Source organism: Canis lupus, chromosome 35 (assembly GCF_048164855.1).
Source record: "Canis lupus baileyi chromosome 35, mCanLup2.hap1, whole genome shotgun sequence".
Taxonomy (NCBI): Eukaryota; Metazoa; Chordata; class Mammalia; order Carnivora; family Canidae; genus Canis; species Canis lupus.
In genome coordinates, this window is record NC_132872.1 from 3468185 (window position 1) to 3495754 (window position 27570).

The window sequence follows — 27570 nt, forward strand, 5'->3', positions numbered from 1 at the left end:
ACTAGGTATTGAAGGATGAGTCCGGGTTTACTAGTTGATAAAGATCAGGGATAAGGCCTTCTGTGGAGAGGAAACACCAGTGTGCAAGGGTGAGAATGTGTTTGTGAGGCTGAAATGCCGGGTTGGGGTGTGAAGCGCCTTGCATGTTATATCACCATTGGATTCCTGGTCTTTCCATTACATTATGAAGCAATTATGAAGCCTTCTTTTTCTAAAGAGCTGGCTGGCTAAACAACTCTGATTAGCAAAGCTTTTACTCAAGTCCTAGCTTCTGATGTAGAGCAACGTGCAAGCCCTCGGTGGTCTCTTTGGAAGGAGGGAGGCCAGCTTGTCATGTAATGGCTTATGGGCAACCCGCCTTGGGTCTGGCTTGGCTCTGTCCTGCGCATCACTCAGAAAACAGTGATTTGGGTGACCTGGTCTAAGAGCCACAAATCCTCATAGCTAATTACATTTTGATCTATTGATCTGAGGGCAAAAGGCCCTGTGTTTGCTGTCAGTGCAGATTTAACTGTGGGTAGGGACGAATGCTGGAAGGGCAGCTATTAAGCATGGAGCTCCGTGTAATGAAAGGCCTACTGCAACCCTGGAGGGGCCACCTGTTTAACATGACTTAGAAGACTAGTAGGTCAAAGCTAATGCCCTTGGAAGTCATTGAGGTCCACCTCCCAAATCGAGGGAGTACAGAGTAGATTCAATGAATAATTATTGAATGCCGATTGAGCCAGGAGACATCCGAGCACCCCACACACGTGAACGTCCTTTATGTTAACTTATTGGTCCTGGGCGATGCCTGGTACAGTTGCAGGGGCTGCCTCCTAGGCTGCGAGGCTGGAGCTGTGGGGGTGTGGTGCCAAGTATGTCAATAAAGTCTATGCCTTGTGATGGAAAAAAAAATTATTGAATGCCAACCATGCCTACTGTGTCTCCTATGTAGGAATTTTTAGATGTATTTACTAATCTAACTTGCACACAAATATATTCTAAAATAATCGCAAGACCACCTATTAGATGGCATTGCACTTTAGAAAATGTTAAAATATTTCTGTATTTTTTTCTCTTTTTTGAAGAGTTTTAATTTATTTACGAGAGAGAGAGAGAGAGCACAAGCAGGGGGAGCGGCAGAGGGAGAGGGAGAAGCAGACTGCCTACTGAGCAAGGAGCCCAACACTGGGCTCAATCTCAGGACCCTGAGATCATGACCTGAGCCGAAGGCAGACACTTAATGGACTGAGCCACCCAGATGCCCCAAGATTGATTGATTTGAGGGGGGCAGGGGCATAGGGAGAGAATCTCAAGCAGATTCCCCAGTTGAGTGCGGAGCCTACATGAGGCTTGATCTCATGACCCTGAGATCATGACCTCAGCCCTGAAACCAAGAGTTGGATGTTTAACTGACTGAGCCACCCAGGCATCCACCCCCCCACCCCAGCCACATTTTTGAGTAAGTGTGGCCTCTGGAAGGCTTGTGGTCTGAATGTTTAGTTGAACCTAGGAGGAACCTCTGGTGGGCACTGCAAGCATCACGTTTTATGATCTCTGAAATGGCCAGAGCAGATGCCGACTTCTCTCTACTGAAGTCAGGGAAGAGGAAATTATCAAAGAAGGAGCCTACAAACACAGTAATTCAGACAGGGTGCTGATGGAGGCTCCTAGGACATCATTTAAAGAGGTGGGGTGAGGGATCCCTGGGTGGCTCAGTGGTTTGGTGCCTGTCTTCATGCCCAGGGTGTGATCCTGGAGTCCCAGGATCGAGTCCCACATCAGGCTCCCTGCATGGAGCCTGCTTCTCCCTCTGCCTGTGTCTCTCATAAATAAATAAAATCTTAAAAAAAAAAAAAAAAAGAGGTGGGGTGACCATTTTCAGAGTCTACTCTCAAGACAGGACCTCACAGTCTTCCCACAGGCCTGGCATCCTCTGTTAAAGGGCAGTGGTTTTTTGAAGGACAATTTTTAGTGGGTACAACAGGTTATGTAAACCAGAGCTTGCTGCCTAGTGCCAAACACATTCGACTTCACAGGTAGTAATTATAAAGCCAGGTCTGGCATGGACTAGTCTTCTCTTTCCACATGAGCAAACTGAGGTCCAAAGAGGGACAGGCAGTGGCATGGTTGTTCAGCTAGGTTATGGCATTGAGACTGGAATTCAGTTCTTCTGATTTGGAGCCTAGATCTCTCATGTTCCTCTACTAGCAATTTTTTTTAATTTAGTTTATTTATTCATGAGACACACACACACACACACAGAGGCAGAGACACAGGCAGAGGGAGAAGCAGGCTCCTTGCAGGGAGCCTGACATGGGGCTGGATCCCAGCACCACTGGGATCATGATCCAAGCCAAAGGCAGATGCTAACTGACTGAGCCACCCAGGCGCCCCTAAAAAAAGTTTTCTAAAAAGAAAAGACACATGCCAAGATTAGTTGAAAAATATTAACAACTTTTACTGTAATTGTATTCATGGATATTATTTTAAAATGTTTTAGTTCACAAAAGCCAGAAAACACACATTCCCTCCGGAATACATAGTCTTAAAAGTCTTTTCAAAACTAGCCTTTGAAAAATTGCTCCCAGAAAGATATAATAATGAGTGTTTTCAGAATTGATAATTATATGAACAGAGAAGGTGAAAACTTACTAAGGGTGTGCTAGCTATTTTGTAAGTTTAATGCTTACATATGTTTCTTAGCTCCAGAGAAATACAACATTTCTAGGACTTACAGCTACATTTGTACATTAAGAGCAACAACATAAACCCCTTTCCTTATTACTGAAAATCTCTGTCAAGACCTGCTCTGTGTCCTGTCTCTCAGTGTGAAATTCTATCCACCTCAGGCTGGGTTGGCACAGGGATTATTCTCTCCTAACCAGGACCATGGTGTAAAGGAGGAGAAAAACCTATAAGGAACATTTTCCTATACAAAGAAATAGAATTTGGTATTTTTAATTTTTTAATTTTTTATTTTTTAAAGATTTATTTATTTATTTATTTATTTATTTATTTATTTATTCATGATAGACATAGCGAGAGAGAGAGAGAGAGAGAGAGAGAGAGAGAGAGGCAGAGACACAGGCAGAGGGAGAAGCAGGCTCCATGCTGGGAGCCTGATGTGGGACTCAATCTCGGGACTCCAGGATCGCGCCCTGGGCCAAAGGCAGGCGCTAAACCACTGAGCCACCCAGCGATCCCCAGAACTTGGTATTTTTAAAATAGAAAGTAAGCATTAATATTAAAGAAAATTTTATGTATGTTTCATAACCCCATTAATTGCTGCAAAATAATTTTCTAATATTCTATCACTGGGGTCATTCATTTCTTGCTCTGTGACAAATCCTAGGCATGACTGCTAAAAGCAGAGTAAATTAAGTAAATTACCTAAACTGAGGCGAATACCGTAGGGCTGTCTCCCCCTTCCACCTTGAACTCCCCCCCCACCCCCGCATATTACATTACGACTACATACTGGTAAAAGATTTTTGATCTGAATTATAAATTGAACTTCAGAATGTGACAACGCACTGTGGGAGGGAGTTAGCATGTAAATCTGAATTGTGAAACAGAAAGGTTTTAACTAGTCTGATTTTTAAGCGTTTAAAAAAATATGGCAAAATACACATTAAATAAAATTTACCATCTCAGCCATTTTAAAGTGTACCGTTCAGTGGCATTAAGTGCACTCACAATGTCGGCGACAATCACTGCAATCCATTCACTTCTAGAACTTTTCCATTGCCCCAAACTGGAAACCCTGTATCCATTAATTAATAACTCCGCATTCCCCCTTTCTCTCCAGGCCCTGGTAACCTCTATCACACTTCCTGATTCTTCGAATTAGTCTATTCTAGAGACCGTAAATAAGTAGAGTTACATAATATTTGTCCTCTGCGTCTTATTTATTTCACTCAGCACGTTTTCAGCACCACTGGGATCATGTGTTGTGTGGTAGCCTGTGTCAGAATATCGTTCCTTTCTCAGGCTAAATAATGGCCCATTGTATGTAGATACTACATTTTGTTTTTCCATTCATCTGTTGATGGACATCCGAGTCCTTTCCACCTTTGGGCTTCTGTAAATAATGCTACTTCAGACAAGGGTGTGCAGCTAGCCGAGTCCTTCTTTTTCAATTATTTTGGGTATATCCCCAGAACAGGAGTTGCTGGATCATAGGGTAATTCTACGTTTAACTTTTTGAGGAACTAACATTGTTTTTTTTTTTTTTAAGACTGTTGTTTATTTTTTATTTTTTTATTTTTTATTTTTGTTTTTTAGTTTATTCCTAGATATTTTATTGTTTTTGGTGCAAATGTAAATGGGATTGTTTTAAGTACTTTACTGAATGTTTTTTCTTTTTTTATAATAAATTTATTTTTTATTGGTGTTCAATTTGCCAACATACAGAATAACACCCAGTGCTCATCCCGTCAAGTGCCCTCCTCAGTGCCCATCACCCTTTAATCCCCAGCCCCCGCCCTCCTCCCCTTCCACCACCCCTAGTTTCCCAGAGTTAGAGAGAGAGAGAGAATCCTCAGGCTGACTCCTCGCTGACTGCAGAGCCCATCCCACAACCCATGAGATCATCACCTGAGCAGAAATCACTAGTTGGAGGCTTTACCAACTGAGCCACCCAGGTGCCCCCTGTTTTAAAACTAGGAAGAAACAGGGGTGCCTGTGTGGCTCAGTCCATTAAGCGGCAGACTCTTTCTTGATTTTGGCTCAGGTCCTAATCTCAGGGTCCTGGGATCACACCTATCCTTGGGCTCCAGGCTCTCGGCTCCTTGCTTCACAGGGAGTCGGCTTGAGGATTTTTCTCTCTCCCTCTCCTTCTCCCTTTGCCCCTTGCTCCCCACCCCTCCTTTATGCTTGCATGTGTACATGCACTGTCTCTCTCAAATAAATGAATAAATACACCTTTTTAAAGAGTAAATAAGGGCAGCCCCAGTGGCACAGGGGTTTAGCGCTGCCTTCAGCCCAGGGCGTGATCCTGGAGTCCCAGGATCGAGTCCCGTGTCAGGCACCCTGCGTGGAGCCTGCTTCTCCCCCTGCCTGTGTCTCTGCCTCTCTCTCTCTCTAAATAAATAAATAAATAAATAAATAAAATCTTTTTAAAAAAGAGTAAATAAAACTAATAAGAAACGGAAAATATCTCTGGGTTGTCCTTGTTCGAACTTTGAGAGTCAAACCCAATCCAACCAGCAGTCTCCTTCAAGCTCAGAAGCTCAGCAATGACCAGCAGGGGGATGTGCCCAGGGCAGCTACAAGGGAAGCTGTTCAGGGAGCTGTGGGAAATGCTGTCTGTCTCCCTTCATGAAGGGGTGCATCAGTGCACCCTGACTTTGCCGACTGGAGGAAGTCAAAGCATTCGAGAGGCACTTCTACCCTCCAGCTTCATAAAAAGAATAAAGAGTTCTAGAACAGGATAAAAGCCACAAACCCAGAAACCAAAAGCTTCGGAGGGATTAGAAAAGGCATTTTCAAAGTAGTTCTAAGATAATGGAGCACGGAAGAAGGTTGTCATCATTTGGGATTCAGTGGCTAACGGCAGGTCTGGGCAGGTTGGGAACCACCAGGTGGGACAGGATGGGAACGGATTTGACTGCAGCGCTTTCCAAGTGCAGTCTAAGTAAATAGGGGCCTGTAACTCCCGGTTTCCCTGTCTTTCCAGCCCCTGGTAACCTCTGTTGCACTTTCTGACCCTATGAATCTGCCTGTTTTAGGTATATCATATCGGCAGGATCATACAACACTTACCTGTTTGTATCTTGTTGATTGCACTTAAGCGAATAAGGGTCCGACCTGTGCATCACCGTATTGGGGGTGGGGAAGGTGATGCACAGAAGACCGGACATCAAAAGGCCTAAACTTGGAGGATGCCAGATAAATGCAAATTAGCATGCTTATCGATGCCATTTACTCAGTTGTTGAGACTTAGTTAAGTCCTTCTATCTAATCTATCCTTCCATCTCAGCCAGACAAATCTTCTAAAATCACCACTCGGCACATCCCAGTTCAACCTCTCTGGCTTCCCATTATTTATGATCATTGCCTCCCAAGGCTGGATAGGAGTTGCTCCCAAGGCCACTCTCCTGAGGGACAGAGAGACTTAAGATAGACCCAGGGAAGCCTCTGCAGCACCAATTCTACTGGCAAGTATTTGGGGATAAGCATGACTGACTGTTATCCCAGAACAAACACAAGGATGGGATTTTAGTGCAATGTTTGCCTGCGGTTTATGGACGAAATGCTGGCCCTCAGTGGAATTTGGAGCTCTGCCCCCAGGCACGGTATACTACGAGAATAAGTTTACTTCCTCAGGCATCAGGGCACCACCTTGGCAGAGTTGGGAGGGGAGGGGGGGTACAAACGAAGATTAAATTCCAAACTCCTTAATCTGGGCAATCAGAACTATCTCCACCTGGCCCTTCAGAACTATCACTTTCCTCTTTACTCTTTAACTGCTTTCTGTTTTTATTTTTATTTTTTTTTAATTGTACTTTTATTTATTCGAGAGAGACTTGACAGCAAGAGAGAGCACGAGCAGGGGGAGGGACAGAAGAGAGGGAGAAGCAGACTTATGGTCGAGTGGGGAGCCCACACGGCGTTGGATCCCAGGACTCTGGGATCATGACCTGAGCCAAAGGCAGACACTTAACTGACTGAGCCCCCCAGGAGCCCCCTGCTTCTATTTTTAATAAAGGCATTCTGAACCTTTGGACAGGCAGCCCAGCTCTGTCATTTCTTCCAGCAATTTCTCACCTCTGCGCCTCACTTTTCTCGTCTGCATAACAGTGAAGGTGTGGGGAGGATTATGTGAGTTAACATGGCAATTCAGTGGTGTGCCTGGCTAGCCGGTTCCCGGCCGTGGTGGGCATCCCTGTCACTACTGCCCCGGGCAGGAAGGCCACCTCTTCTCCTCCTCCTGCCTGTAAACCATTCCAGTCCTTTAATTAAAGATTTTATTTATTTATTCATGAGAGACGCAGAGAGAGAGAGAGAGAGGGGGGTAGAGACACAGGCAGAGGGAGAAGCAGGCTCCATGCAGGGAGCCCCATGAGGGACTCGATCCCAGGATCCCAGGGTCGGGGGGGCGTCAGGACCTGAGCCGAAGGCAGACGCTCCACCGCTGAGCCCCCCAGGTGCCCCTAAACCCTTCCAGTCGTAATGCACTCATTCTGTCCCAGTCCAGCCCACCTGTTCCTTCGCAGGCTGTCGGGGGGGCTGGAGGGGGGCAAGCTCCTCACCCTCACTCACCTCCCGGCGGCAGTTTCAGCACCAGCTCCTGCGTAAAGGACAAGGTGACAGCGGAGCATCAGTTTTAACAGTTTAGCTGCACGGAAACCGCCCCTGGGTCGGGGTAAGGGAAAGGGGAGGAGATGGCAGCTGGTCCAGCCTCGAATCCTGGGAGAGGGCAAGGCGTTAACCGGTAAAGGGGGCCTTAAGGGGCGCCCCTCGCCCCGCACGCCTCCCCCCCTCCCCGACCCAGCGCATCTGCTCGCCTGGCACCTGCAGGCGCCCGGGTCGCGGCTCCAGCGAGCGCTCCCGCCGCGCTGCGACTTTGGGGGGCCCGGACGGCGAGGTCCTGCGGGCGTCAGGAGGTCCCGAGGTCCAGCAACCCAGGGGCGTGGGGGGGGGGCGCCCCAGGGTTGTGAGGGGGGAGCCCCAGGGTCGTGAGGGGGGCGCCCCAGGGTCGTGGGGGGGCACCCCAGGGTTGTGAGGGGGGAGCCCCAGGGTCGTGGCTGGGGGCGCCCCAGGGTCGTGGATGGGGGACACCCCAGGGTCGTGGGGGGGCACCCCAGGGTTGTGAGGGGGGCACCCCAGGGTTGTGAGGAGGGAGCCCCAGGGTCGTGGCTGGGGGCGCCCCAGGGTCGTGGGTGGGCGCCCCAGGGTCGTGGGTGGGCGCCCCAGGGTCGTGAGGGGGGAGCCCCAGGGTCGTGAATGGGGGGGCGCCCCAGGGTCGTGGGGGGGCGCCCCAGGGTCGTGAGGGGGGCGCCCCAGGGTCGTGGCTGGGAGCGCCCCAGGGTCGTGGATGGGGGACACCCCAGGGTCGTGGGGGGGCACCCCAGGGTTGTGAGGGGGGAGCCCCAGGGTCGTGGCTGGGGGCGCCCCAGGGTCGTGGATGGGGGACACCCCAGGGTCGTGGGGGGGCGCCCCAGGGTCGTGAGGGGGGCGCCCAAGGGTCGTGGGTGGGCGCCCCAGGGTCGTGTGGGGAGCGCCCCGCAAGCGCGCGCGGCAGGGCGACCTCACCTGGGCGCCCCGGGCTCCGCGTCCCGGGCGGGTCCCCGCGCGGGGGGCGGAGCTGTCCCGGCCCGGCCCGCCCCGCCCTGACCCAGTGGCCGCCGCGCGGGGCGGGGCGGGGGGCGGGGAGCGGGGGCCGAGCCGGGCGCGCGGCGGGGAGGAAGGGGAGGAAGGGGAGGGGAGGGGAGGGGCGCAGGCGGCGGCGGGCAGAGCGCGGCGGCGCGTCCCGGAGCCCGAGCGCCGAGCCCGCCCCGCGCAGCCGCGACCCCCCGGGGCAGCCCGGGCCCGGCCGCCGGCGGGCGCTGAGAGCGGGGCATGCGGCCCCCGGGCCCCCGCCGAGCCCGCCCGCGCCGCCGCTGAGCCCGGGCCCCGCCATGCCGCCGGCCCCCGCGCCCCTGTGCGCCTGCCTGCTCGGGCTCTGCGCGCTGCTGCCCGGCGCCCCAGGTGAGCCCGCGGCGCGCACGGGCCGGGGGGCGCCCGGGGGTGGGGGCCGGGGGGCTCGCGGGTCCTCCTGCGCAGGCACCCGGCGCCGGGGAGGGCGCGCAGCCGGGGCACAAAGCGCCCCTTGTGGCCGGCGGGGGCGGGGGCGCGGGCGGGGGCTCGTCCCTCGGCGCTGCGGGGCCCCGGGCTCCGGCCGCCTCCCTTAAAAGTTGGGATCCCGCCCCCCCCGGAACTTCCACCGCACACCCCGAGGGCGGCCGGCGCCCCAACCGCAGCAGCCCCCCGGGCCCCCCCATCGGATCCCTCCCGCCGGGCTTCATCCCGAGGTTTGCGGAGCTCGCCCCGGACTTCTCCGGACTCCGGAGGACTGCGGGCGGGGGCGGGGGCGGGGGCGGGGGCGGGGATGTGCCGCGGCTCTGCTGCGCCGCTGCCGGGGGCTGTGCCGGGAGCCCCCAGTGACCGCTTTAAGTTTTCGGAGGCGAGACCCGGCTGCTTGGGGCAGCCCGGAGGCCCCAGGGGAAGGATGCTCCGGTGGCGCCGGGCTGCCAGGCGGAGAAGCCGCCCCAGGCCCTCCAAAAAAAAGCAGGAAGCTCCGATCTTTCCCCTCTTCCCCGAGGAAGTCCTTGTGCGCTGCGGTGCAACATTGGTGCTCCATCCGTGCAACATTGATGCTCCATCGGTGCAACATTGTTGCAACACTGGTGCTCCATGGGCGCAACATGGATGCTCCGTCGGTGCAACATTGGTGCTCCATGGGTGCAACATTGGTGCAACACTGGTGCAACATTCGTGCAACATTGGTGCTCCATCGGTGCAACATTGCCCCGCCGGCTTGCTAGCCGGAGATGCCCTGCATTGCTCTTGCAGGCCAGGCGGCCGGATGCGGGACTGTACCCCTGTGGTGCCCCATTTACACGAAGGCACTGAAGGTTCACCTCGGAGAGGAGGGTTCTGGGCAAACAAAACCTCCTTTAGGCCCGAATTCAGACTCAATACTACAGCAAGACTTCTTTAACGGAAAAATAATCACTCTAGAGCTTGGAGTAGATCAGTGGTTTCCAAACACCCATCTGGCAACCAGCAGCGCCCTCGGTGATGTTTTCCTGCGTCCTGGGTGGGGGGGGGGGGGGGCAGGGAATGCAACAGGGAAGATGAAACTTGTTGTCACACATAAGAGTTTATCTTTGCCAGTGGTCCCCTGCCTCACAAGGACTGTCCTTTAATTTGAAATGATGTCTTTATTTTTGGTGGGAAAACTTTTTAATAACTTAGAGTGGTGAGAGAGGATAGTTTTTCTTTTTTTGGGGGGCAAAATTTTAAAAATCTGACAGTCCTGTGTCCATTTCCCCCTCCTCTTTTTTTCTGTTTGTTGGTCTTGTTCTATTCTTAATGTTCTGTGAGATCCCAGGGTTTGGGAACTGCTAAAGGGGAGGATTTCTAAGTTCCCCTTACAGCTTGGCATTCTCTGATCCTGATAAAAACTACAGTGTTTTTCCACTTGGGAGGAATTCTTTTAGTACATTGCTTTACATTTGCGAAGCAGTTTCTGTTTTTCACGGCTCGCACGCATCTTCACAGCGATCTCCACCTTTCAGATGGGCCACAGACGCCGGAGTGACTTGCCCACTCTCCTCGTCCGCGGATCATGGGGCTTTTCAGGCCAGGGCCCTTTGTCCCACACGATGTGGCTTAGCCAGAGAGAGAAGCATCGAGCCGCGGTGGTTTATTTCTAATCCCTGCGAGGTTTCCTCTTCTTCGCCGTTGCCCTCTTAGAGCGCAGCCAGCCCGCGGGCCAGCAGAGCCTGGTGGAGCAAGGCCGTCGCTGGCTTCCAGACCTGTCATCGCCCTCTTAGCCCTGGAGCTTCTCACGGTTAGCAGGGGCTGCCTCAGATCTGCGTGATTTCTCCTAGTGCCCCAATGTTGGGGAGCCAGCTTCAAACAGTTTGAAATAGTGTTTCTTTCTCCTCGCTTCCCTTTCCTTCTCTTTCTCTTGAAGTATGGCAGGTACTTTTTCCCAGAGCTTGTTTCCTGTCCTGCTCCTAGGAACGTGATTGGAAAGAAAAGCCTTCGTTGCCCAATGAAAGAAAGAGGTGACCTGCAGGGCCGTGCCTGCCTGGGTGTCCCAAGGCCAGTGGCCAAGTTGCCCATCTGTTGCTTTCACTAGACTTCCCTCCCTAGGCTTAATCCAACAGGAAACAGACTTTTAATTTGAGAGGGCTCATTGCAAACAAGCCCCTGGCTGGCTGACAGCCCGCCCTGTCCCACTGTTATCTTCTGCTCTCCTTATACCGCGGCCAAGAGCCTGCAGACAGGACTTTAGGACATGGTCTTCCCACCGAACCAGGGAAGGGTTTCTCTGGGGTGAGGCCTTTGCTCCTCATGAAGGAAGGGGCGGAGCGTGGTATTGATCCTGCTGCAGGGCTGGAGTCATGTTTGCTATCATAGTTTATTAAAAAAACAACAAATGTTCTTTCAGGAAATGCCCGGTAAATTAGAATGCTCTAAATGCCAAAGGAGCCCTTTGTCCTGTTCAGCGGGCTCCTGTGGGCGGCACTGTCCCATCTCCTACGTCACAGGTCCTATGGCCTGGGAGGGGACCTGCTGGAATTCGGCCTCGGCTTTGCAGCTCTTTTCAGGTACCCAGGCCTAGGTTTAGTAATAACAGGGCCGCGGGATGCCAACAGTGGGCTTGGTTTGGAGACTGCTCTTTACCCTAGGTATTTACATTTTAGCTCCACCATCCTGGAATTAGGGGGGCTTTTTATAAGGGGGATTGAGGCAGAAGAGGGCAGGGTCTAATTAGCTCTAATTAGTATTCTCCTCCTGCTTGTTCTCCATGCCTATTTAGCCTCTGAGGCAACGGAGAATTAAAATATCTAAGTAGTTGGCGAGAGGCTTTTTGTGCCTGCCTGCCCTGGTGACTAGTTTCTCTTCCCCAGCCGGCTCCTGGAAGTATTCTGAAAAGTTCTAACGATATCAGTGATGTGGAGCAGTTTTGCACTGCTTAAATAATAGTGTCCTTTTCATGTGGCGGCGTGCAGCTGGGTTAAGGGGGGTGTGTGTGTCTCTTTTCACAGGTATTTTCTGTTGGCTCCGGGGCAGGCTTCGGAAAGCCCAGAGCTATAGTTTGTTTGCTTTCTTTCCAGTTGGAATGGGATTAATGGGCTTCGTAAATATAAAGGAACACTTTCTTTATAGGCATCCGTTTGTTTCTGAGGCTGCTTCTTGCTTCTGTTGAATGCGGGGTTTGATTCCTGGGCCACCTGGTGAAAAGTTTGCTCCTAGGCAGGCCTCGACACATCCCCTACTGGGGATGCTTGGAGGGGGAGGTAGTGTGGTCGGCACTCCCTACCAGGGTCCCTCCCCTGCCCGCCCCCACCAACTCCCCCGCCAACGCCAACACCACCCAACACCACCGCTGCCACCGCAGTTCATAGGAGATGGTTGCTTGCCCCTTGTAGAGCTGGGGCCTGCTCCTGCACTCGTCCCCTTTACCTGTTTCACGCTCCCACTCAGAGTGATTCTGTTAAAACTCAAATCAGATCATGCGATCTGCTTAAAACCCTCCAGTGGGGCAGCCCGGGTGGCTCAGCGGTTTAGCGCCGCCTTCAGCTCCAGGGTATGATCCTGGAGACCCGGGATCGGGATCGAGTCCCATGTTGGGTTCTGCTTCTCCCTCTGCCTGTGTCTCTCATGAATAAATAAATAAGATCCTTAAAAAAAAAAAAAACTTTCTAAAAATGTAGTTTTAGATTTACAGAAAAATTGAGAGGATAGTAGAGAGAGTTCCTATATACCCACACTCAGTTGTGCCTATTATTAACATTTTACCTCACTATGGTACATTTTTTACAATTAATGAACGACACTAATATGTTATTACTAAAGTTCATACTTCATTTATTTATTTTCATACTTTATTAAAAAAAATTTTTTTAAGTAGTAGGGCCTTTTTAAAAGCCCAACAGGAGCCTTGAACTCATGACCCTGAGTCCCATATTCTACTGACTGAGCCAGCCAGGTGCCCCTGAAGTTCATACCTTAGTCAGGTTTCTTTAGTTTTTACCCAATGTCGCTTTTCTGTTCTAGAATCCATTCAGGATGTCCCATAAATTGAGTTGCCACATCTCCTTAGGGTCCTCTTGGCTGTGACGATTTTTCAGTGTTTCCTTGTTTTTGATGACCTTGATGGTTTTGTGGACATATTTTGTAGATTGTCCCTTTGATGGGATTTGTCTGATGGAATTTTGGGTTTTTGGAGGAGGCCATAGAGGTAATCGGTTGCCTTTTAAAAAATTATTTTTTTGAGGGCAGCCCGGGTGGCTCAGTGCTTGAGCATCTCCCTTCAGCCCAGGGCCTGATCCTGGAGACCCAGGACCGAGTCCCGCATCGGGCTCCCTGCATGGGGCCTGCTTCTCCCTCTGCCTGTGTCTCTGCCTCTCTCTCTCTCTCTGTGTCTCTCATGAATAAATAAATAAAATCTTTAAAAAACAATAAAATAAATTATTTTTTGAACAGGTAATATAGTCACATGATTTTTTTTATGGTATAACAATTGTACAGTGAGAAATCTGTTTTCCATTCTTCTTGCCCATCAGTCTAGCATATTGCCTTGACCCCTTTCCGGCAGAGATTATCCCTGTTAGGTTTCTTTATGTATCTAGAGTGTTTTCTATACGTATGTTATAAATATTCCTGCCCTGTCTTTATTGAAAGATAGTACTAGACCCACTGTTGTACATCTTGCCTTTTATTTTTAACTTCGTGATATATCAAGGTAAGGCTCACATCAGGGAGCACGCACATTCTTTTTCAAAGCTGCACATCTTATGCAATTATATGAATTGGTGTTTCAAAGCACAAGTCCTGTCTGTCAAGCTGGATGTTTTGCAGATGTGTGATGTTCAGAAAGGCAGTCTTAGATGGGAACTCAGACTGAGATAGAGCCTTCCCAGGGCATATTTACAGCTTGTGGTGACATCTTTGGATCAATGACGATCTAGTTGCTAGATTCGGACCCAGAAACATTTTGTCCGTTGTGTGAGAAGTTTTGGGGGGCGTGGCTCGGGGTGTGCGGAGAGGCACTCCAGCGGCTTTGCCTCTTGAAAAAAACCAAACAAACAATAATGAAATGTTTTTATTTTCTGTTGTCCTGGCATCGGTGACTAAAATGTAATTTAGGATCATGAGTAGCCCACTTCCCGCTTGGATCATGAAGGTGCCACACAGGAACTGTTCTGAATATCGTGATCTGTTCTCGTTTGTGTGTTTTCTAGGTGAACACACACCCTAAATACTCATGATGCTTTTCCCACTATCCCAGCTGAGTGGTGTCCTGTCCCCTCTCCCCCTCTGCCGGTACTGGGTCACTCCAGCTTGGTACTCGTTTCTGTTATCCCATGGAATGTTTGGGATCAGGAAATTCTACTTGCTGGATATGTGCTTTAGAAGATGTCGTCTGACTTTGGCCATTTGGGGTGGAAAGAGATAGGGAGAAGCTGCATGGAGGGAGGCTGGCAGGAGGCCACTGCAAAAATCTAGACTAAGTGCAGAGGCCTGGCTTGGGCATCGTGGGGCAGGAGGGGGCAGGCAGGAAGGGTTGGATTAGGAGAAACATTTCATACATCTTGAAGGAATGATCGGCCGGACATGGTGGCTGCCTGGATATGATTGATGAAAGAGAGGGGTGAGTCAATGAGTCTCGGAAGGAGAGCATATTTTTAGATTATGGTTTGCAGTAAACCCTGGCTTCAGAGATATTAAGGGCCTGCAGGCAGTTGCAGTTGAGCTGGAAATAGTCACAGTGCAAACCAAGAAAAGATGTGGCCATCGCCTGGGCCACTAGTGCCTCTTTCCGTGACCTAGACACAACATGCTGACATTTGTGAACTCTAGCTGTTTAGCTTTTTATTCATTGCTTCCGTCCTTTCAAAATGCTGTTAGTGCAGAGTGACTCATCCAGCCAAATCCAGACTCTGCAATATTAATAGGTGGGGAAAGGAGAGATGCCAAAGGGAGGAACTCTAGCGCTATGACATGTATTAGCACCCAACCTGTGCTTCTGGGTCTGGGAGTACTTGTCTGCTACCTGCTGCCTGGCACCCTGAGCTCCCCGGGAGCAAGGCCTGGCTCCTCCATCTCTGTATTCCTAGCGTCCCCTAGTCCAGAGCTTGGCATTTAGTACATGCTTAGTGCAGGTTTTCTTGAATATGAATCCGTCCCAGTAGCAGCCTAATCTTAGAGGAATCATTTTGAGTGCAATAAAACTACTATTGCATGTGAGTATGTGCTAGTAATAGAAGCAATTAGTAAAGCAGGACAGTAAATATTTTACAGTTGTTCAGTATGTTTTCATCCCAGATGTCTGCCACTTCCTTGGAGCCTCTTTGGTATCACATCCAAGATCTTTTGAGGCTGGTGGAGCAGGAGGCCAGAGCCCAGTCTGTCCGGGCCAGAGCTGGTGACCCCTTACTGCCCTGAGCTCAAGAGCCGTGACCCAAATTCCTAGAGCTCACGGATGAGGCCGTGGCAATTAGAAAGTGGTCTTTGTGAATTTATGTCGGTCGAAACAGAGACATCAATGAAACATCTGACCTCAAATTCCTCTCTGATTGAGGGCCTGTTATCAAGAGGACCCCGGAGCTCACTGGTCACCCCCCCCACCCCACCCCGAGTCTGGGATGGCTTAGCAATTGCCAGGCATCCCCCATATGGTCACTTGCTACACAAGCGCCCCCGTTCTGACCTCGTTCTTGTAGATGGGGCTTGTTTCAAGGCACTTACTCTCGTTTTCTCATGTTTTCATCTCTAAAATGAGCTGGCTTGATTAGCTCACTTGAAGACATTTCTAGCTCTGAGGATCTGCAGTTCCAGTATTTTGTGGAAAGGGTTTTATTCATCAAAGGAAGTGTTATGCCACAAGGGCCTGAGTTTGTATTTGGTGAAGAGCGCAGGGGAAAGTCGCTTTTGTTTCCCGTGTGATCCTCTTCACCCCACCTTTGGGTTTCCGACACATAAGGAGCTTTGGGCACAGAGTAGAACTGGCATTTTGAAACTCTTTCGGCACACATTTTTTTTTTTAAGATTTTATTTTTTTATTCATGAGAGGCACACAGAGAGAGAGAGAGAGAGGCAGAGACACAGGCAGAGGGAGAAGCAGGCTCCATGCAGGGAGCCCAACGCGGGACTCCATCCCGGGACCCTGGGATCACGCCCTGGGCCAAAGGTGCTAAACTGCTGAGCCACCCGGGCTGCCCCCATTATTATTATTATTTTTAACGCTTAAGTGCCTATTTAAAAGTCATCAAGCGAGTGGATTCACTTTAAAATGAGGAAGGAGCTTGTCACTGTGAGCAGGAGCCAGGTAGGCCCTAAGTCCTGGTTGTGCATGGTGGTTGGTCCCAGCTTGTTTCTCCAGAGAAGTGTGTCCCGGGTCCAGGACTTGCATCCAGGAGATCCTGGCACAGGCCTGGCGGTGAGATTGGGGTCCCGCAGCTCTGTGGTGCGTTAGGGTTCTAACAAGGTGGCTGATGGGGCCCTGGGGGCCCAGAATTCAGGGTTGGGGTCTCTGCCTGGGGGAAAGCCTGACTGTACCCCCTCCGGGCCTCCCAAGCCAGCCCACCTCCCTTCCCAGCATGGCATCTCTGGTCCTGCCAGTCTCTCCTCCCTCCTATCCCGCAGGCCATTCTTATTCCAAGTGGTATTTGTTCCCTCTGGGGTTCCTCAGGATGGCACAGGATGGCTCCCCATGTCACTCGATTTCTGTTTTTACTGCTAGTGACAAGGGAGAAGCAGGGAGTTAAAATTAGCAAATTTAGGAAATGCTGCAGTTTTGAGATGTCTTAACAATAATCGTTTTGAATGATGTTTTGTGGAGTTCACTCCGTTGTCTCCTCCACTCTTCCTTTTAATCTTTTTGGCTCATTTCCCCCCTTACGCTTCGAGCCCTTCTTTGTAGGGCTGATGGCCCTGCGTTTCTTTTTTCCATCAATTCAGTGGGTCTCTCTCCTCTTGACACTCAAGGCAATGACTGGAAGAGATAAGTGGGTCCACTAGTGATATGGGGGCTGAATAGAGCCATTTTCTTTCAGAGAAAAACCAAATTGCTCTTGATCAAAAGAAATGTATCCTTGAGGAGGAAGGGAAAAAAGGGACCGTAAGTCTCACCAAGGACACCTGCGCTGCTGGCAAGGTTGTGGGGGGTGGGAGTGGGGTGGGGTGGGGTGGGGAGTTGAGGGGGGTGGTGGCTTTAGCTTCACCACCACAGTTCAGATTTATGGAAGAGAAGGGATTGGCCTTGCTTCGAAATAACCAACCTTCACAATGATAAAGGAATTCTCTTCTAATCTTAGTTTCTGTTGTTTTTACCAGGGGTGGGTTTTGAATTTGATCAGGTGCCTCTTCATTTGCCCAGGGAGGTGATGATACGGTTTTTCTTGTTTGACCTACTAACAGGTATACGGAATTACTGGATTTTCTTTATCTTAACCCAACATTGATTTCCTTGGTTACATTCTTCTTCAAAGATTCTTCTGGCTTCTTTTGGTGCACTGGGATTTGGTATGATAGTACTTGATTTAGGACTTTTCTTATGCCTGAAGGAGAGCAGTCTGTTCTCTCTTTCTTTCTTCTTCGTACTATTTCTTTTGGTCATTTTGGGTGGACTAAGTGTAATGATGCCTTCGGTAAGGGAGGACCTACTGTGTTATGGGGGTAGAAATCTAAGTGGGTCCAGGAGAAGAAATGGGGGTTGCTAACACAAGTGTGCATGCTTAGTGGGTGCTCCAGAAACTGTCGGGGATTAGCCTCAGCCAATGTGCCTTGACCTGCCATTAGCCCGGGGGCCTGTGCCCTTCAGCTGTACCCAGACTCCCTGCTAAAAAAGGAAGTGACTCCTCCTCCCAGCCCATTCAAAGGCCTCCTCAATAAGGCTCATGGCCAGGAACTAATTGGTACATCTTTATCTTTCTTTGAAGGTCTCAACATATGCACTAGTGGAAGTGCCACCTCATGTGAAGAATGTCTATTAATCCACCCAAAATGTGCCTGGTGCTTCAAAGAGGTAGGTCTGTGGTGGTAGGCGTGGTGGGAGGGGCCTGGCTACACCCAGCGCACACGTCGTCGACTGTGCAGAGAAAGGGCGTATAGATTTTGCAAGCTGCCTCCTCTTCTTTTTCCCAGGGTGATGACAAAGCTACATTTTTATAACGTGATAAGTTCAGTTGGGTCTTTAGATAGTATTAAGGGTTTTAGTCCTATTTTAGGAAAACAAGATCTTCCTTCCCTTTTGTCGGGGAGCCAGTTGTGACTCTTGTATAGTTTCCTGCTATTTGGTAAAAGATCTAAGCATGCTAAGTGACTTGTTGTATAATAGTTCAAAACGTGCGTGGGTGGGCGGCATGTGAATGGAGGCCAGTCATCTTCACGTGGCTTATCTGAGGATGAGTTTTATGAATCAACCTTTCTGGCAAAATTAAAAATAATGGCTGCTGTTTCTTCAAGCCCTCTAAGAAGGGTTATAAGTTCGGGGAAATGTTAGGCATATTGCTGTCCTAAAGCAGTCACGTATCAGAACTTGGTGGGCTCATCAGCAAATGATCAACTTTTTTAAAAATCACTGCTTTGACGGAAATTTCTGGGTTACTTTTCAAAATTGATATTAGAGCACGGGGCACACACCCTCCTTGCACGAATGCACTGTTAAGGTCGTAGATTTTTTTAAGTGTTGATTTGTTTTAGAGATAGAGAGAGTGCACAAGTCGGTGAGGGTAACAGAGGGAGAAGGACAAGCAGACTGTGCTGAGGGCAGAGCCCAACATGGGGCCGGATCCCACAACATTGGGGTCATGACCTGAGCTGAAATTAAGAGTCAGACGCTTAACGGACCGAGCCATCCTGTTAAGGCGCTCCTGTTAAGGTTATTTTTTGGAAGAAGCTAAGACTTGCCACCTTGGACAGGCTCAGTGTCTGCAGTTCAGTGCATGGTGCCTGGCTCAGGAGGACAGGAGATGGCTCCTGGGAGGCTAATCTTCTTTGCCATGATGGAGCCTCAGAGGTCTGGGGATTGCTTCAACCTTGGATGGCTACAGACAGTCGTGTGGGGAAACCCACGAGACTCCACACACTTTGTGCATAGTCTTGTTGAAAAATCGAATGCTCAGAGAGGTAAAGTGACTTTTTCAAGGCCACACGCTGTGCCAAAGCTGGGTTTCTATCTGGCGTCTCGGACTTCTGAGCCCAAGCTCTTTCCCCTAGGCCTCTTATGTGTGCCCTCTCTAGAATTTTTTTCTAGCAGAGAGTGAGATTACTAAATAAATGATCCCAACCCCAATAAATATTCCCAAGATATGAACACTTCATTGTGTATGTGCTTAGTTGTGGTGTATTTGTTGTGAACTTTCTCTAAAACCTTTCATACCCTGTGACTTGCACAACAAATCCAAGTTCCTTGGCCCCTACCTGCCTCCTCACCATCATCCCCCATCGGGAACTACCCGAAAATCCCCAGAGAGCCCTGCCTGATATACGCTCTCATGATTTTCCCTGTGCTACTCCTTCTCCTAGAAGGTCTTCCTGGCTTCTCCTCCTTTCCCTAACATTTTGTCGTCTAGTTTCCAAGAATCAGCTCTGGACTCCCCTACTCTGTGAAGACTTTCGTGGTTTTTCTCAGACACATCGTCCACCTCTTCATCCATCAGTCCAGTCCACCCATACCATTGATATAAGAATGTTCTCTCTCTCTTCTAGAATGTCAAGGCAGGGTTTTATGTGTTTTCGTCACTGTTGTATCCCCAGGACCCAGAGTGTTGTGGGGCACACAGTAGTTGCTCAATAAATATTGACTGAAGGATTTCACTGGTTTGCTATTTATTGCATGTCTGCATGTGCAGGCCAAGACCACTTCTTTGTCTCTCCATATTCTCTACTTCTTTGATGACACTTAAAAACGTTTTATTATGGGATGCCTGGGTGGCTCAGTGGCTTAGCACCTGCCTTTGGCTCAAGGAGTGATCCTGGAGACCCGGGATCAAGTCCCACATCAGGCTCCCTGCATGGAGCCTGCTTCTCCCTCTGCCTTGGGCTGGGAGGGAGAGAGGAACGTGGACGTCCCCCTGGCTCATGGAAATCCGTTCATGGTCACTGTGTTAGGAAACAAAGTCAAGGGCAGCCCGGGTGACTCAGTGGTTTAGTGCCTGCCTTTGGCCCAGGGCGTGATTGTGGGGTCCCAGGATCAAGTCCTGCATCAGGCTCCCTGCATGGAGCCTGCTTCTCCCTCTGCCTGTGTCTCTGCCTCTCTCTCTCTCTCATGAATAAATAAATAAAAGAAAGAAAGAAAGAAAGAAAGAAAGAAAGAAAGAAAGAAAGAGAACAAGGAAAGGAAAGGAGAGGAGAGGAGAGGAAAGGAAAGGAAAAGAGAAGAAAAGAGGAAAGAAAAGAAAAAAGAAAAGAAAAGAAAAAGAAAGAAAACAAAGTCAAGAGAGCCAGGTTAACGAGGCCATGCAGGGGGCTCCTGGCTGGCTCAGTTGGTGGAGCATGCGACTCTTGACCTCAGGATTACAAGTTCAAGCCCCACGATGAATGCAGAGATTCCTTAAAAATAAAATCTTTTAAAAATATTTTAGATTTTTAAAAAGATGATTTATTTGAGAGAGAGAAAAAAATGAGCAAGCAAGCAAGCACAGGGGGAGGGAGAGCGAGAGGGAGAAAGAAACCCAAGCAGACTCTCTGCTGAGTGTGCAACCGAACATGGGGCTCGATCCCATGACCCTGAGATCATGACACAAACTGAAATCAAGAGTCGGATGCTCAGGAGCACCTGTGGGGCTCAGTCGGTTGGGCGTCTGCCTTCAGCTCAGGTCACGGTCTCGGGGTCCTGGGATCAAGCCCCACGTCGGGCTCCCTGGTCAGTGAGGAGTCTGCTTCTCCCTCTGCCCCTGCCTGCTGCTCCCCCCTCGGACACTCGACTCCCTGTGCCACCCAGGCACCCCAAAATAAGATTTTTTCGTTGTTGCTTTAAATTTAAAAAGCAAAACAAAAACAAAATCAAAATAAATAAATAAATAAAAAGCCATGCAGCAGAACTGGGTACAGAACCAGCAAGAAGCGCTGAGTGGGCCCCAGACAGCTCCATCCCTGTGGGAGAAGACAGCAATGGGGGAGCGGCCTGCGCAGGGGAGGTGGAGTGAGGTTACCAGGAGTGTTAAATGCAGAGCAAGGATCCCCTCCCCACCTCCAGTAAAGTAAGAAAGGACTGTGAGACGGAGAGACGGGGAGTCCCGACGGGACGTGTTGGGTGACCGACCGGTGCAGGTAGGCAGCGACAAGGCGGGCGGCGGAGCAGCATCCACATGAACACACGGTTAGGAACCTGCCCCCCCCACCGCCCACCAGGCACCAGGCCTCGATGTACCCACGCATCACGCGCCCCCCGGTGCCCGCCGGGCTGTGGTTAGGACGGCCCTCGGCCGCACCTTCTCTGTCTCCTCGCTAAAGGGCCCATCAGAAACCACTCCTGAACTGCCCGGACTCAGCTCCGAGACTCACGAAGGCCCGGGGGGCAGTTCAGCCCCCAAAGACGACGGAAAGCTGCTTCCCCGTGCAGGCATCACAGGAAGTTGTTCAGCCGAGACCGAGGCCCCGTCCAAGCCCAGGGCCACTGGGCCAGAGAGGGAACCCAAGTGTGGGCTGCGGCGATGCAAGGCTCCTCGAGATCACGTCGTCCACTATCGACGCGAGCACATCAGACTCGTGGAAGTACCGGCACAAGGAAGAAAAGAAACCGAAGATAGACCGCTGACCCCGGCTTCCAGATCCCACTGCTTCCGTTTGCTAGAAGATACCACGGATGACAGCGGCCGGCTGCCAGGGAACAGGCGTTCTGCTCATTAGCGTCCCATCCGAAAGCCCTCGCGCGCACCGGTCTCACTTCATACCCAGGGAACACTGGAGGGTGGCAATTTCCACCTTCATTTGACAGATCGAGAAACTCGGAGGAAAGCTTGGCAAAACTGAGATTTAAACTTTGGTTTGGGGGCACCTGGGTGGCTCAGTTGGTTAAGCATCTGCCTTTGGCTCAGGTCATGATCTCAGGGTCCTGGGATCGAGCCCCTTGTTGGGCTCCCTGCTCAGCGGGGAGTCTGCTTAGGATTTCCCTCCCTCTCCCTCTGCTCCTTTCCCCCTGCTCATGCTGGCTCTCCCTCTCTCTCTCTCAAATAAATAAACAAAATCTTAAAAAAAAAATAAAAAATAAACTTCAGTTTTCTAACGACATGTTGTTTAAGCCCATCTTTCTTATCAACTATGACTCTGCCGGATTCTTGGCTGGATCTGAGGAGTCCAAGATGAATACGATATAATTTAGGTTTTCAAGAAGATGATGATTTAGTCAGTAACAGGCATGAATACAAATTAATACAATAAAACATTTTTAAAAGATTTATTTATTCATGAGAGACACACAGAGAGAGGCTGCCCTTGACTTTGTTTCCTAACACAGTTTACCGGTGGCTTCAGACTCACCATCTGGCATCAAGAACAGTTTCCAGACTCTCCTGTACCCCGAGACCAGGAGTTTGGGGGGCTGCGAGTCCTTGCCTCTGCTCTCCTGTTCCTGCTGCACACAAGACGGCGTTAGAGGTTAATTGAACCTTGGGTGACCGTGGTCTGGGTCCCCAGCACAAGAGCCAAAAAGCGAGGGCAGCCTGGCAAACCCCCAGTGGCATCCGTCTTGCAGCTCGGGCGGGACTGTGGTAGCATCCCGGGCGGGCTCCTGGGGGAGGTGGCGGCGGCCGGCCTGTGACTCCTCCCTTGGGCTGGGAGGGAGAGAGGAACGTGGACGTCTCCCTGGCTCACGGAAATCCGTTCATGGTCATGAAAGGACTGATCGAGGCCGATTGTAGATGCTTCAGAGATAATTGCTCGGGGATCGGATGAGCGGCTGAAGGCTGCAGAGGGATTTCTCCGTCCCCCGGCCGGGGCCACGCGTGCCGGCGTGTTCCTCACCGCAGACTCCGGTTTGCAGCGCTGGCCTTCTCCCCTCGCCCCCCACGCCCCCGAGGGCTCCCAGGGAGGCCGGCCTGTGCCCCCCTCCCTGCCAGGCTCTCCTCTGGGCACCGGTTTCCTCGTCTTCGTCCCAGAAGCTGGCCTGTCGGCCTCCTTTCCTGCCGGGGTCCCTCTTCTCCCAGGGCCTGCTGTTTCTCCGCTCCCCCCACCTGCTGTTTCAGAAGCCAACAGGGATCCCCCCCAGCAAAACCACCACCCACATCTGGTTAGAGTTCCAGCCTTCAGCCAGAGGAGGCAGGTGGCGTGCACGTACCGAAGGGCATGTGGCACGCTCGGACGAACCCGAGGGAACCCAACCCCTGGCTTTGGCTGCAGGGGAGAGAGACTGGGGTGAGCAAAGTGGCCGGGGCGTGGGGTGTTACCACGTTCCAGCCAACCGTGGAGCTCATCATAAGCCTCCACACAGCAGGCGATGGAGGGAGTAGAGGGGAGAAGGTTGCCACAACTTGCAAAGGCCAGTGTTGTCACTAATGAAAGGGATCTACCTTTGGAACACTTCTCTTGTCTTTTCTACATTACCCCAGAGTGACCAAAAGCCATAAAAGATGTTTCAAGTTCCTGTTCCCATTCTGTTGCTGCTCTTGGAAGTTTGCCCATAATGCAGTTTCCTTTTATATATCCTTGGAGGGTCGACAGGTGTGTTTCTTGAGACCGTGGACAGATGCTTCCCCCGTGAGCTGGAACCCCTTCCAGCACGGAGCCTCGCGAACGCGTGTAAGCAGTTGAGCTGCGCCTCATTAGAAGCCCTTCCCGGAGCTAGCTTCCATTTTCCCATGTTGAGATGAGGTCTCCCCTCTGCTTCCATGCCTGTTTTTCTGCATAAGAGAGAATATTTATCCTCCAACTTGGACAGATGGCAGGAAGATCTCTGCCTTGGGGGCAGCAGGGAAATACTAAATTCTAAGGGATGGAGTCTGTGGACCCAGAGTGAGTTGCCTGCTGCAGGATTTACCATTGCCTTTGTTGAGATGGCAGGGAGGTGATGCAAAGAGCGCAGGGAGGTGACGCAAAGAGCTGCAGGCAGCTGAGGCCAGGTGAACTGGAGTTGCTTGGGTGAACTTAGGCATGAACTCTGGCATCTGGGCCTCTGCTTCCTCACCCACAGAGAGCACGGGACTGGCACCAGCTGATGCTTCCCCTTGGAACTTGCTGTATTCTGGGTCTAGGTGTCAGGGCTCTGGCCTCTGAAGGACAATCCAGAGAAAGGCTCAGGAGTGGAAGAGAAGCACTGGGGCTTGTGGGGTCAGCATTCCCTGTGGGGCCTGCAGTGCTCTCTGTCCTTTTCTTGGGCAGCAAGAACCTAGGGCTAGAAATTAGTCATGGCTCTTTTCAGACTCTGTGCCAGATGGACCTTCAGCTACTGTGGGAACCCCACCATGGAGGTAGCTCCCTTATTCTCAAAATGTGCTTCAGACCTGCAAAGCCCACAGGTGCCTCGGGTGGTGTCTTTGACACCTTAGAGCCCTGGGACAATGACAAGACTCAGTATCTAGGCAAAGATGTCTCAGAGGCTGTTGGACACATCAACGTCGGGCCTGTCCTAACAGAGGCCACTGAACTTTGCAAAATAGGTGAAGATTGTTGACAAACTGATGATAGAGATGGATAGCACTGAGACTAAATCTAAATTTGGTACAGGCGCCACAGTAGGGTGTCCCTTGCTGTGTGTGCAGCTGGAGCTCCTGAGAAGGGGGCTCCCTGTGTTGTCCCATTGCTGACCCGGTTGGCACTTTTGAGGTCACCTTATGAGTTGCAGTTTGTTTTATAGCAGGCTCTGTGCCCAACATGGGCCTTGAACTCACAACCCCTAGATCCAGAGTCTCATGCTCTACTGACTACTGAGCCAACCAGGTGACCCATAAGTTGCAGGTTTAATGTGGTCATTGGTAGTTCTCATATGGGCAACCAGGTGACAATAGAGAGGTTGGTGGCCCTCCCTCACCTGTGCAGGAAACTTCAGGGAAGCCATGTGCATTGGAGTGGGGGTTTACCACAACCTCGAAGAAGAGTATTAAGGGGAAATAAGGGGAATGAAGAGTGCCTTGCTCCTCATGTCCTAGAGATTAAAGAAGCCTCAGAGCCTCTAGAGTACGTTTGGGAAAGCCAGACACAGATCAAGTTATAAGTGGTTTGGGTGTGGCTGCCTCTGAGTTCTCCAGGTCTGGGAAGGATGACCTGGACTTTAAGTCTCCTGATGATCCTAGCAGGTACATCTTCCCTGGCCAGCAGGCGGCCCAGTACAGGTTCTCCTGGTAGTGTTTGTCAAAAACCCCTTTGAGCAGGATGACTGGGAAGATTGGATGAAGTTCGCCCTAAGTGTTAGTATCCAGGCAGTAGGGTGTGATCTCGATGACCAGGCTGAAATGGATTGCCAAGGGGTGGATTAGGAATCATGCAACTACCTCTTGCTTAGAGTGCAGCAGGATGGCTCTGTGGCCTAGTCTATTCCAGAATGCAGGCTGCTCCAGATCAATCAGAAGGGTGTCCGGGGAGACCCATCACTCTGGGGAGACCAAAGAAGCTTTCGTTGCCAACTGGGTGGCAGAGGTGTGCACTGGACTGCTCAAGACAGTGTACCTTGACAGTCTGAACTGAGCCAGGCATAACCAGCTTGTCAAGTGGAGGAGCTGGCAGCCAGGCCCTGTAGGCCAGCAGGAAGTTCAGAAATTCTCGCCAGGTAGGCTCTGAGCAGGTGAGCCCCTGAGCCCTTCCAGCTCGGGACAGCCAATTAGACCACCGCTGCAGGCAGCTCAAGACAGCAGACCGCTACTGCAGGGCCTTCTGGAGGTTACCTCACCTTTCCCCCACCCCTGTGCTTTTTTACTGCTTCATCCAAATTTCTACACCAGCTTGACCATTTGGAAGCCAGTTAGGAAAGCCTACCGTTGAAATCTTGTATAATTTCAAGGAAAATCATTGTAAGCGAGAATAATTATTTTTCTCACCTGTTCCACATGTGTGTGGAGCCACTTATACTTATGGCACCGTCCCTGAGGTTGACAGGTAAGATCTCCAGGGGTTCGATATACAAAATAAACATTCAGTTGTAAAACAAACAAAAATGACAAATCACAGAGGCCCAGAACAACACATCTGGTTTTACGTATGTAAAAACACTGCAAATTCTTGACTTCTTGGTTTGGAATCTTGTGAAGGCTCTAACGGGCACTGGCCAGCCCCGGGGCATCCTCGTGTCTGTGGTCCTGCCAGCAGTCTGGCTCCTAACACGACAGTGAGGACACTTGATTCATTTGAGGCTTTCTGGCAAAATGTTACAGAGGCGACAGGAAGGGATGGGCATCATAACTCGTCCAGCCATCAGGAGGATTATCCAGTCCAGCACTGGCATCCAACCAGCTGGTGGAGGCGATCTTATTTTCTACCATTCACCAGTGAAAGGGTGTTAAGAGAGAAACCCAGGTTTGCTTTGCTGCTAAAAATTCCCTTACTGGAAAGAAAAAAAATTCCCTTACTGGAAAATGATCAATACTTACCAAGTACCATATTTTATAATAGAGGATATTATTTCATTTTAAAGTGAATGGCCTATGGACATCTGGGTGGCTCAGCGGTTGAGCATCTGCCTTCAGCCCAGGGTGTGATCTTGGGACCCCGGATTGAGTCCCACATCAGGCTCCCTGCATGGAGCCTGCCTCTCCCTCTGCCTGTGTCTCTCATAAATAAATAAAATCTTAAAAAAATAAAATAAAATAAAATAATTAAGTGAATGGCCTAAACTCCTGGTGCCCCCGATAAGGCTGGGTCGTCCTGTTACCCAGCCTTCTCCTAAATCCGGCTTCAGAAAAGAAAGATATATCTTATCAGGGTGGCTTTATTGTTCAAACATGGTAAAGATTATAAGAAAGAAATGTAATTTTGGCCCATCTGCACTAATACCTCAACAATATTCAAAAAAATTTTGTTTTGAATCCTAATGCAGATATAATTTTATTTTCTGATTTTTTTCTTAGTATGTTTTGAACTTTCTTTTCACTGTTCATAATTTTGAATGACTGTCTTCTATGGAGGGCAGAGACCATGTTTTTCTTATGGTTGAAGGTTTTAGGTTTACAAGTTTATAAGATCGTGCTATTCTAAATAACATTGCAGTATATATCTTCTAATGGAGTTTCCCCTTTTTTTTTGATTGACTTCTTGGGATAAATTCCTGGGAGTGGACCACTGGATCAAAGGGCACAATGTTTATTGCCACGTTGTCTTCCAGAATGGTTGTGTAATGGGCAGTGCCTGCAGGGTGGATGAGTGGGCGCCTCAGAGGTTAACTCTTGATTGCCTAAGTGAATGATAAGTACTTGTCCACTTATATGGTATCTTTAAAACATTTTTAGTTGTGCCACTGACCATTTCAGTTACTCTCTTCCAGCTAATCGTGCAGAGACAGGCCCATTTTCCTTTAGGAGAATTTTGATCGTTGGAGTAACAGCTGAAACCAAACTTTTTTTTTTTAAGATTTTATTTATTTTTTCATGAGAGAGACAGAGAGAGAGGCAGAGACACAGGCAGAGGAAGAAGCAGGCTCCATGCAGGGAGCCCAACGTGGGACTCAATCCGGGGACTCCAGGATCAGGCCCTGGGCCAAAGGCGGATGCCTAACCACTGAGCCACCCGGGCGTCCCAAAACCAAACATTTTTATTCTGCATTTACAGTTTACAAAGTACTTTCAGGCCCAACACCTTAATTAACCCTTGTAATCCTTGGTGAGGCATTTGGGGTCAGTGTTAGTCACTCCCCACATTTGGATGATGAAAATGGAGTGCGGAATGTGGCAGGTGCACCAGATGCTGATGCGCCTACAACGTGACACCTCACATCTG

The 27570-nt window shown here is 50.3% G+C and overlaps 1 protein-coding gene across 1 annotated transcript in view; it reads left to right on the forward strand.

Moving 5' to 3' along the window:
* The first annotated feature begins 8445 nt into the window (after positions 1 to 8445).
* The window catches only part of ITGB5 (integrin subunit beta 5), a 115525-nt gene continuing 96400 nt past the window's right edge, over positions 8446 to 27570 (forward strand). Inside the window, exons 1-2 of the mRNA XM_072812085.1 lie at positions 8446 to 8676; positions 17649 to 17734. Of these exons, the coding sequence (XP_072668186.1) occupies positions 8607 to 8676; positions 17649 to 17734 (156 nt within the window). The 5' untranslated portion in view covers positions 8446 to 8606. The remainder of the gene's footprint in view (positions 8677 to 17648; positions 17735 to 27570) is intronic.